A 12,144-nucleotide genomic window follows, 5' to 3' on the forward strand; every position below is an offset into this window, starting at 1 on the left:
AGAAAAGTATCCAAATCATAAAGGTTTAGGCTTAATGAATTTTCACAAAGTGAACATCTACGTTACCCCACCTAGATCAAGAAACAGACTATTACCGAGCACCCCAGAAGGCCCCACCCCCAGCGGTGAACACAATCTTGATTTCTAGCACCATTGATTAATTTTGCTTGTTTCTGAACTTTATATGTAAATGGTTTCCTGTAGTATGTTTTCTTCTGGCACCTTCCTCACAAAATTCTATGAGACTCATCCCTGTTGCTGCATCTAGCAGTACTTCGTTCTCACTGCTGGATGATATGAACACACCACAATGCATCCATTCTTCTGTTGATAGAAATTTGGGTTGATTTCATTTGGGGGCAATTACAAATAGTGTGGTTTTAAACATTCTTGGCCTTTGGCTGCACATCTGTACATACTAGGGTAAAATCCTAGGGGTAGAATTAACTGGATTGGAAGGTAGCCATATTGCAAAAGGTTTTAAAAGTGGCTGCACCAGTTTGTTCTTGCAAAAGCACAGTACTTGATTTATCAATGTTGGACTATAAAAGATGCGGATTTAGTTCCCTTAACCTCCCCATACTCTGCTACTTCGATACTTTAAATTATCTTCATTTCTTCAGCTGGATACTGTTGTAACTTGAAAAAATAAATCTCTCTTTTCCTATTAACTTTGTAGAGTAGCTTTTGTCCACTTGTAATAAGAGAAAGGTATTAGCCACCTCCCCATCAGTTATGTTATTCAAAAAAGGAAGAGGCCCTCTTTCACGCAGAGAGGAAATATACAGAATTTAAGTTTGTGCCCGATCATATGACCAAGTAGTGTCAACCAGGGGAAAAACACACACCACCCCATAAGTAAATGGGTTAACAGTATGATAGAAGAGAGGGGAAGTTTAAAGTACTGATGGAGAATAAAATACTAGAATGAAGCTGTCTGTCCCATGCCTGCTGTCTGTATTTGTTAGGGCAGGGGTAGCTGTTTAAAACCTAATTCTCACAATGTCTGTGGCTTTATAAGAAAGAAAGTTATTCTCTTTCTCATCTGATAGCCCAGTGTGGGTGTTCTTAGTAAGACGGATGGCTTTCCTTGTATAGGTATGTGAACTTTAGGGGTGCAGGCTGCTTTCATCCTGTGGCTCTGCCATCTCTTGGGGTCTTGGAGACCTCTGCGTCCAGCCAGAGTGGGAAAGAGATGGAGGAGAAAGAATGTGTGCTTCTAAAAAAAGTTTTGTTGCAGAAGGAAAAGTCCTTCCTTGGGCTCACATTTTATTGGTGGCAACTTTGCATGGGAGTCCCGGCCAGATGAAAGGGGCTGGGAAGTGTCGGCCGGTCTGAGCACTTGGCCACCAGTCCCGGCTCCACAGGATTGTGGAGGAGCCTGGGTTTCTGCTGTACAGCCAGTGAGCCATCTCTGCTGTACTGTGTCCTAGAGGCCAAGACCAGAATAATTAACATTCGTTAACTTGGGATAATTTCATGTCTTTTAAGATGCTAATTATTTTAAGTGGTGAATTTTTATAAGGAAATATGTTTATTTTTTATTGGCTAGGGCACTAACACAACTTGATACTTTTTTTTTTGAAACAAGTTTAGATGTACAACTAAATGGCATTTCTTGCTTCCTTTGGTACCACTGAGTTCTGTGATTTGTTTTAACTTTAATTTTCTTTCTTTTTTTAATTTTTATTTTTATTGGAGTATAGTTGATTTACAATGTTGTGTTAGTTTCAGGTGTACAGCAAAGTGAATCACTTACACATACACATATATCCACTGTTTTTTAGATTCTTTTCCAATATAGGCCATTACAGAGTATTGAGTAGAGTTCCCTGTGCTATACAGTAGGTCCTTATTAGTTATCTATTTTGATATATAGTAGTATGTATCTCTCAATCCCAACCTCCCAGTTTACCCTTCCCCCCCTTTCCCCCATGGTAACCGTAAGTTTTCTACATCTGTGAGTCTATTTCTGTTTTGTAAATAAGTTCATTTATACCATTTTAAAATTTATTTATTTATTTGTGGTATGCGGGCCTCTTACTGTTGTGGCCTCTCCTGTTGCAGAGTACAGGCTCCGGACGCACAGGCCCAGCGGCCATGGCTCACGGGCCTAGCCGCTCCGCAGCATGTGGGATCTTCCCGGACCGGGGCACGAACCCGTGTCCCCTGCGTTGGCAGGCGGACTCTCAACCACTGTGCCACCAGGGAAGCCCTGTACCATTTTTTTAGATTCTACATATAAACGATATCATATGATATTTGTCTTTCTCTTTCTGACTTACTTTACTCAGTATGATCATCTCTTGGTCCATCTATGTTGCTGCAAATGGCATTTCATTCTTTTTTATGGCTGAGTAGTGTTCCATTGTATATATTGTAGCACATCTGCTTTTATCCATTCCTCTGTTGATGGACATTTAGGTTGCTTCCATGTCCTGGCTATTGTCAGTAGTGCTGCAGTGCATGTATCTTTGAATTATGGTGTTCTCAGGGTATATGCCCAGTAGTGGGATTGCTGGATCATATGGTAGTTCTATTTTTAGTTTTTTAAGGGACCTCCATACTGTTCTCCATATTGGCTGTATCAATTTACATTCCCACCAACAGTGCAAGAGGGTTCCCTTTTCTCCACACCCTCTCCAGCATTTATTGTTTGTAGATTTTTTGATGATGGCCATTCTGACTGGTGTGAGGTAATACCTCATTGTAGTTTTGATTTGCATTTCTCTGATAATTAGTGATATTGAGCATCTTTTCGTGTGTTTTTTGGCCATCTTAACTTTAATTTTCTTATTTACAGTGAGGTCACCTTTCAGTGAAACTTAGAAATTACCACGTTTACATCGGTTTCGCAAACGACTAAGAAAGGAAAAAGCTGTCAACCTGTGGTGTGTGATGGATTGTAAACATTGATTACATTTAATTTAACCCCCCCTTCCCATCTTTTTTTCTCCTCTCCCCTTCCCTCTAGTTTGTGATTGGCACAATGGAAGAAGCTGGAATGTGCGGGCTAGGGGTGAAAACGGATATGTTGCGTAACTCCCAGTCCAATGATATTCTTCAGCATCAAGGCTCACACTGTGGTGGCACAAGTAACAAGCATTCCTTGGAAGAGGATGCACACAGTGACTTTATCACGAAGGGCAGGAGTTTGGTGAGCCCAGAGTACTGCACACGAGAGTCAAGGGAGGAAATTCCTGGGCGAGAGGCTCGAACAGATCCCCCTGATGGTCAGCAAGATTCAGAGTGCGACAGGAACAAAGACAAAACCTTAGGTAACAACCTCAGCTTGGGGGTTGCATGTTTCACACGTTGCTCCTTTGGGTTGTATTGTCCGCAGCACAGGTGATGATGAACATGGCCAGCGTCGGGGGCAATGTTGCTCAGCTGGCACATCTGTTGTCTTCAGTGGGGCAGGCAGCCTGTCTGCTGCAGTGACGTGCTGGGGGGCCCGAGACAGCAGAGGAGGAGGTTACTTCTCTCTCAGTAGTCAAGAATGGGCTTTCGTGAAAAAAATCTGGGGCCAATTTGACAGGAGTAGTCCCCACTCCCAGCTTCACCATGAGGCTTGCAGGATCTTAGTTCCCTGACCAGGGGTTGAACCCACGCCCTTGGCAGTGAAAGCGCGGAGTCCTAACTACTGGACCACCAGGGAAGTCCCAGACGGAAGTAGTATTTGATTTGCCTTCTTTGCATCTTTAATGTAGTCTGACCAAAATTTACTGTGAAAACTGTATATTTATTTGATCATTTTATTTTAAACCTAGTCACAAAACTTTAGAGACGATATAACGTTGGGTGAAGTTCAAGAAGTGGGTTAAGACTGGTTTTCAAGGGTATGTTTTCTTCTGTGTTTGAGATTCAGGATGAAGAATGCGGTATGGTAAATCTCATTAGGAAATCTGAATTCCCCTTTTATTTTAAGCTTACTGGTTGCCCCTACGTTTTTTATACTTATTCTACCTGAGATTAACAGTGTTTAAATTTGTTTGGTTTTCTATATGCTGAGTTGGAGTGATCCTTCGTATTATACCCATTTTCTGTTAACTTGGCAAACTTAAAATTATTTTTCATATTTCTATAAATTTTTATTTCCTTACGAACAAGACAAATTTCTTCAATATTAGCAGCCCCAGTTAAATGTGTAAAAGCAGAAGGAGTCTTAAAAAGTGACACATAATGTTACCATGCGACCCTGCAGTTCTACATCTAGTTATATTCCCAAGAGGGTTGAAAACGTGTCCACACAAAAACGTGTCCAGGAGCGCTCAAGGCGGCATTATTCATGATAGCTGTAAAGTCCAAGCAACACAGTTACCCGTCAGCTGATGAGTAGATAAACAAAATGTGGTCTGTCTGTACATGGAATATTATTCAGTGGTAGAAAGGAATGAAGTCTTCATACATTGTGGGTGAAGCTTTAAACTATTATGCTAAGTGAAAGAAACCAGACACAAAAGACAGCAAATTATGATTCCACTTAGTATGAAATGTCTAGAATTGGCAAATCCATGGAAACAGGAAGTAGAGTAGTGGCTGCCAGGGACCTGGAGGAGGGAGTCTGGGGAGTGACCGCTCATGGGCATGGGGTTTCTGAAATTAGACGGTGGTGATAGTTGTACGACTTAGTGATTATACTCAACTGCACACTTTAAAAGGGTGAATTTTATGGTATGTGAGTTGTATCTCAGAAAAAACCAGGTAGAGTGTGAGTTTTAAAATCTTCATAAAAATTGCAAGTTACCTTACTGTTATTTCTAATCATATTCAATAATCATATTTTGTCATCTCTCTTAAAATTCTTATTGGCCTTGGGCCAAACGAGAGGGGATTTGTTGCTAAAATTTTCTGTGGTTGGAAAAGGATTCTGTTTTGAAGTTAGCCTGCTTGTTTTCCTCATAGCAATCTGAACACCATATACCAAAGTCAGAGTCATTTTCACTTTTATTTTCTTTTTCTCGCCATGCTGCACAGCGTGCGGGATCTTAGTTCCCCAACCAGGGATTGAACCTGTGCCCCCTGCAGTGGAAGCATGGAGTCTTAACCACTGGAGCACCAGGGAATTGCCATCACATATGTATTTTTAATGAAATACTCTTCATGAAGAGTGAACGTTTAAAAAAATAAAAATGGTACCTACCACCCAGCTGAAGAAATAAAACTTATCACTTATTTTAAAACACCATTTGTTCCATCCTGTCTCAGTCACCTGCTTCTCACTGCCAGAGTCCTTAAAATACTGTTCAGCTCTTTTTCCCAAGAGAAGTGCCATCTTGACATCCTTCTTCTTTTTTTTTTTTACACTAAATTTGGTTAACACACAATATGCTTACTAAGTCATCAGAAGTTATTTAAATTGCTCAAAGGAAAAGATCTGTGTCACCGGTGATAATGATCGTCTTAGCGTCTTAGATAGGCGGAGAGTACCACCCGAAATTGCCTTTGAACTTCCTTCTATATTCGTACTTGGTTAGGAGGAAGCATATAAAAATATTCTGCCCTTTGTAACTTGCCCTTTGTCTTAACCTGAATATCAGTGGTTAAGCAAGGGAATTTTTAAGCCTTCAGCAAGAGTTCTTTTCACAAATAGCTCGCAGTGTTAGTGAGTGAAGAAATTTGGGGTGGAGATGGGGAGGAAGGGGTGCCTGCTGATCCAGATTTTAAAAATAGCTTTCTTAATTTAGCTAGTAAATCTCTTATTTCTAGTTATAGGCATAAATTATTTTACTCTGGATGTCAGAACATAGGAAGTGTTATTTAGAATTTACAGGTTGATCTCATTCTTCTTCTGGGACTTATTTCTTATCTTGTTAATCATCAGGAAAAGAAGTCTTATTATTGATGCAAGCCCTAAACACCCTTTCAACTCCAGAAGAAAAGCTGGCAGCTCTCTGTAAGAAATATGCCGATCTTGTGAGTATTAAATCAAGGGAGTGAGGTCCATATAAAGTATAGCAAAATGTGTATGTGCTTGATAAGCTTTTTAAAATATGATGTAGCTTTTGATGTAGCTTTACATGTAAAATTATACTTTACTCCAGAATTGAAGAGGAGAATCTGATTTCTTGGGGCTTTTTGTTGCTTGTATGACTTCATTTTGTAAGGTGTTACATATATAGAGCATTATAATGCTAAAGGTACAGCGTAGGTTTTCTAAAACTCAGTCTTGTGTTGTGTTGCTTTAAATGCCAGTCAGTTGGAGTGTAGTGGTTCCTGTAGTTAACTTTTCCCAAGGGAATTCTAGAGATAAAGGCTCTAACCATTGTGACTGAAATTGTGAGTTAGGTGAAATAGTCTACTAAAACAATACTCTGTCTCAGGAAGTATTTATTTAGTCTCTAATATGTGCCAGGCATTCCTTTTTCCATCTTCCAAAGAAATTAACCTCATTTGTTCTGTGCCTGAGTTATTTCAAGTAGCATTAATTCTCTTTGTCAAATTATGAAAGCAGTCTCAATATGGAAACACTGCTGTCCTCTTTAAGTTGAAGAGTGGGGAAGCCATTGAACCGTTTGAAATAAGGGTTGTGGGAAGCTTTTAGAATGAATGGTTCTAATATGCTAAGTTAATATCTTTTGTGAAATACTTAGGTGAATTATCATGGACAATGTTGATGCATTTTCGTCTGTTGTTAAAGCAGTTATTCCGTGTCGTAAACGCTAATTTTTATCAGTGACCAGCTTTGAAAATGAATTATTACTCAATTACAGTTATATTTTCCTTCAGTTTACAAAGGGGTCCATGAATACCCCCACTTAGCTGGCGTTCAGCAGTCTGGCACCTTCTGTTCAGAGCAGCAGGACACCCCATGCATCAATGAAAATAGCCTAGAACAGTCACAAATACAAAGATGGCAGAAAACACAAGGTCAGATTGTTGGCTTCAGGAAAGGAACACTTCCATTGGCTGTGGAAGACAGTCCCTATTGGTTCCATCCACATGAAGAGAATCATGTGAGAAGTGGTAGAAAAAGAAGACAAAAACAAAAAAGGGAAAAGAAAAAAAATGGAGAAAAGAGTAAAAGAAAAAAAAGCAGTGTAGCAGGTTAGCTACTTGACCCAGTGTTGTTGGGACAACAGCAGACAGTCACACGTGGATTAGGAGAAGAAAGGGCAGACAGTGGCCTAGAGCAGTCCTTCTTAGACTCACACAGATGCTGGGACTTCTGTTGTTCAAAGGCACGTTGTGATTCACTGTGTCTGGGGCCTGAGAGTCTGCATTTTAACAAGTTCCAAGGTGAGGTTGATGATGATACTCTTACCCCTTGGATCACACTTTTTAAGCAGCAAGGGTCTAGGGCGTTTTGTTTGTGGCCTTTGTTTTGTGTGTGTGGGGGAGGGGGAGGGTATGGTTAATTCTTTTAAAGCACCAGTAATCATCGCTACATTCATTTTAGGATGTGACACATTGAAGACTTGCTTAGTGAGCAACCTCTCTTTGATTTAGATTTGTGCTGAGCATATGAAGGACGAAACGTGTACTGTTTTCAGAAAATGTTATAAAGCTTTGTTTCTTGAAACAACACTCATTTCTTTTAAAAGGTAGAGCATATAGGTTATATAGCAGTGAGACTATCAAGGCAGTAGGCTCTTCCCGAGGATTATTCCGAAAACTTCCCTTTTGCCATCACTGTCCTCTGTCCTTTTGGTGACAGCATCGTCTGACATCACTGGTGCTTGTGGCTCAGAGGGGTAGGAAAGTCCTGTAGAGCAGCTGGACCGGTGCCTGCGCTGTGATGGGGATTGTCCTCTGGGGAGATCTTGTGGCTGCCACGTTCACCAGATAACATGGGTTTATGAACTTGTCACATTTCACTTGCTAAGTGTGGATCCCATTAGGCCTGTAACACGGTCCTTAGTTTGTGTAGATTATTATAGTGTAATAAGAAATCTTGATTTTCTGGTTGGGTAGGTGTATCTTCTCTTCATCAGAAGTATCTTGGCTGTTCTTGACTCTTTACCCTCTATAAAATTTTAGATTCAACTTATTAGTTCCATGGGAAGAAAACACCCCTTGGGGATTTTGAGGAGCATTTTATGGAATCTGTAGTTGCATTTAGGGGAGAATTATACAATCCTTAAGAAATTAATGGAGCTTAAAAAGTGGATATCCTTATGGGGGAAAAATGAATTTAGATCCTTGAACACCATATACAGGGATTAAGGACTTAAATGAAAATTTTAGGTATCATTTAGCTTTATTTAAATATATTAATAGGTGAATATTTTTCCAAACTTGAATTAAAAGAAGGATTTCTTATGACACAAAAAGCACTACCAGAGAAAAGATTTCAGAAATTGGCTGTATTGAAATTAAGACTTTCTATTCATCAAACGACATTTTAAAAGAAAGTGAGAAGACACATTACAAACTGGGGAGAACATATTTCCAACAAATAATAACCAGTAGAATATTCAATGTGAGGAATATCTAAGGAACACCTACAAATGAATACAAAAAGGACAATTACCCCAATGGAAAACTGGGCAAGAGATGTGTAAGAGGCATTTCATAGAAGTGGAGAAACATCAAGATTCGAAGATATCTTAACGTAAAGGTAAACATACAAGGGATGTTCGATCTTATGAATACAGGGAAATGCAACTCAAGACCATAGCAACATGCTATTTTATGTCCAGTGTAAGTGGCATAAAGGAAGAATTGTGATCGTATGAAGTTTTTGGAGAAGTGCATCTACATGATTTCTTAAAAATTGCTGGTGTGCGAGTTAATGTGCTGGCCACTCTGGAAAACAGTGTTCCATTGTCATGTGCAACAGAACATTTATTGATTGATTGATTGATTGCAGTACGCGGGCCTCTCAGTGGTGTGGCCTCTCCCGTTGCGGAGCACAGGCTCCGGACGCGCAGGCTCAGCGGCCATGACTCACGGGCCTAGCCGCTCCGTGGCATGTGGGATCTTCCCGGATCGGGGCACGAACCCATGTCCCCTGCATCGGCAGGCGGACTCTCAACCACTGCGCCACCAGGGAAACCCCTTGCATAGTTTTAAAAAAGTGAAATAGCATACAACCTGAGGGCCAAAGCCAGCAAGGCATGTTTTTGTACTGACCACAAGCTAAGAATGGTTTTACTTAATTGTTGTTTAAAAGTGTTGTTTAAAAGACAGTGACAACACAACTGACATGTTATGGCCTGCAAAGCCTAACATATTTACTTTCTGGCCATTTACAGAGTAAGTTTGCTGGTCCCTGTTCTGTAGCTACATGCAAACAATCTGAATGAATCCTAGCAGTGTAACCTTCAGCTGTGCTGTCCAGAATGGTAGCCACTAGTCATATGTGGCCATTTAATCTTGAATTCATTTATTTTAATTTTTAAATATTTACTTATTTATTTATGGCTGCGTTGGGTCTTAGCATGCGGGATCTTTGTTGCGGCACCTGGGCTCTTCGTTGTAGTGTGCAGGCTTCTCTCTAGTTGTGGCGTACAGGTTTTCTCTTCTTTAGTTGTGGTGCGCAGGTTCCAGGGCACGAGGGCTCTGTAGTTGTGGCGCGTGGGCTCTGCAGTTTGCAATACGTGGGCTCTAGCTGAGGCATGCAAGCTCAGTAGTTGTGTCGTGCGGGCTTAGTTGCCCCGTGGCATGTGGGATCTTAGTTCCCTGGCCCAGGTATCGAACCCGAGTCCCCTGCACTGTAAGGCAGATTCCTTACCACTGGACCACCAGGGAAGTCCCTTGAGTTCATTTAAATTAAAGAAAATTTAAATTTTGGTTTTTCAGTTGCAGTAGCCACAATAAAGTCAGAACAACTACAATCAAAACGATTTCTTGGGCTTCCCTGGTGGTGCAGTGGTTGAGAGTCCGCCTGCCGATGCAGGGGACACGGTTCGTGTCCCGGTCTGGGAAGATCCCACACGCCGTGGAGCAGCTCGGCCCGTGAGCCATGGCCGCTGAGCCTGCGCGTCCGGAGCCTGTGCTCCGCAGCGGGAGAGGCCACAACAGTGAGAGGCCTGCGTACCGCAAAAATGCAAAAACAAAAAACAAAACGATTTCTTTTAGGACCACACAAGGATGACATAAAATACAGAGGAGAGCAAAGGAGTAGTGACCCCAGGATTCAGGGTTGTGGTTACCTTGAATCCGGGGAGGGTGGGGGGAGTTCCAGCCCTCGGTGGAGTTACTGATAGTGTGTGCAGATCCTGCAGCCCACGGTCCTGAGTAAGGTTACTTTACGAGAGTATTTTACAAAAACAAAATTATTTTCTGGCGGGGGGATTTCTGTAAAGGTGTTTTTAATAGCTATAAGCATCTCGCCTGTAAGGATGTGTGGTATGTTTTGAGAGGCCACAAGGTGTCGCTCTTGCTCTTGAAATAGTGACTCAGCATCCTTTCCTTCTCCAGTTAACAGGTCAGTAAGGCTGCCATCTTATCTGTTAGTGTTGCTGTAACCTTGAAACAGATGCATTTGCTCCAAACCTACAGTTGCAGTGCGCCCCCTCTCACTTGCAAAGAACTGAGTGCTGCTTATTGAGTTCTAATTTGGAGGATTGTTTCAATAAAGTAGCTTGAGTGTGTTTTTCAAGAAAGTAAAAGTTTCTGGTGTCGATTCCTAAAAAGTCCAAAAACGTCATTTTTTTTGTTTTTAATAAATAAATAAAGAGATTAAGATTGTTTTTTTCCTACCCTAAATCATTTGCTTACGTTCCTATCATAATGGGAAAAGAGAAGGTTGGCAGGGCAGCATGGCATGAAACAGTTAAAATATTACACTACAATACTGTGGGTTTTTGGAAATGTATTCCTTAGTTCTTATTGTAATTCTTCCAGCCATAACTCAAAGGTTTTCGCTGTATTTCCTAAATGTAAAGTGCTTATTACTTTTAGCTGGAGGAGAGCAGGAACGTTCAGAAGCAAATGAAGATTCTGCAGAAGAAGCAAGCCCAGATCGTGAAAGAGAAAGTTCATTTGCAGAGTGAACACAGCAAGGCTATCTTGGCAAGAAGCAAACTCGAGTCTCTTTGCAGGGAACTTCAGCGTCACAATAAGACGTTAAAGGTGAGTTGGTTCCTTTTGTTTTTCTTTTTCAATTTTTTAAAATTTGTTTTTAGCTGTGCTGGATCTTCATTGCTGTGCGCGGGCTTTCTCTAGTTGCTGCGAGCAGGGGCTACTCTTTGTTGCAGTGCACGGGCTTCTCTTGTTGTGGAGCACGGGCTCTAGGCGTGCGGGCTTCAGTAGTTGTGGCTCATGGCCTCAGTGGTTGTGGCTCAAGGGCTCTAGAGCGCAGGCTCAGTAACTGCGACGTACGGGCTTAGTTGCTCCGCGGCATATGGGATCTTCCTGGACCAGGGCTCAAACACTCTCCCCTGCATTGGCAGGTGGATTCTTAACCACTGCAGCACCAGGGAAGTCTGTTTCCGTTTTCTGTTTTTCAGGAGGGTCTGGCTTAGCTTGATTTATAGTCACTGTGTACCTATTTGAACTAAATCCTTGTCTCTCCTTGGAGACAGGGATGCCACTGTTCTGTTTTGCTTGGCCTTGTGCTTCTTAACGCACCTCATACTTGCTCATACTTGCTCGTGGGGAATCTAGATGAGATTGATGTTTAGACCACAGCTTTCTGGCTAGGAGCCATGGCTTAGGAAGCTCAAATTTGCAGTTTCCTGCTGAGCACTGAGGTCGTTCATTAGCACGTGTGAAAAGTGGACATGAAATGAGAAGCCGAGTAGGAGCAGACTTGAGGGAAGGGAAAAGGCCCCACTGAGGTCCTCAAGGGCTGTTCATTGGTTATATCACCGGCCACCCTTGTCCGTCCCAGTTCCCCATTGCCAAGTACTTTTAGAAGAGCGCTTATTCCTCGGCTGATTAAAAGACAAAGCAGTGGGTATCCACAAGTTAGTTGGTACCAACAGAGGAAGAAGGGAAGAAGGCAGAGACACAGGGGTGGGCCTGTCCTCGTGTGCAGTTGTGGTGTGATTTTGACTGAGCCGCATTGCTCGTGAGACTCCCCCACCATGGCAGGCACCCAAGGCCCTAGAACATAGGAGCCCTCAGGAAATGGATCTTTACCTGATATGGGAGCCGTTGGGTTTTCTTTGCTTTTGAATCCTTGGATTTCGGTGTTCACGAAATTGAGTGGTAATTTTTCCCCATGGCAAGTCCACACTTTGATTGGACTGGTAA

The 12,144-nt window shown here is 41.8% G+C and overlaps 1 protein-coding gene across 1 annotated transcript in view; it reads left to right on the forward strand.

Annotated features, from left to right (window-relative positions):
- TXLNG (taxilin gamma) overlaps positions 1-12,144 on the forward strand; it is a 49,837-nt gene that overhangs the window by 24,938 nt on the left and 12,755 nt on the right. The window contains exons 2-4 of the mRNA XM_065901058.1: positions 2,975-3,278; positions 5,825-5,916; positions 10,849-11,019. Coding sequence (XP_065757130.1) covers positions 2,975-3,278; positions 5,825-5,916; positions 10,849-11,019 — 567 coding nt within the window. The remainder of the gene's footprint in view (positions 1-2,974; positions 3,279-5,824; positions 5,917-10,848; positions 11,020-12,144) is intronic.

The sequence above is a fragment of the Phocoena phocoena genome, chromosome X, assembly GCF_963924675.1.
Source record: "Phocoena phocoena chromosome X, mPhoPho1.1, whole genome shotgun sequence".
NCBI classification, from domain to species: Eukaryota; Metazoa; Chordata; class Mammalia; order Artiodactyla; family Phocoenidae; genus Phocoena; species Phocoena phocoena.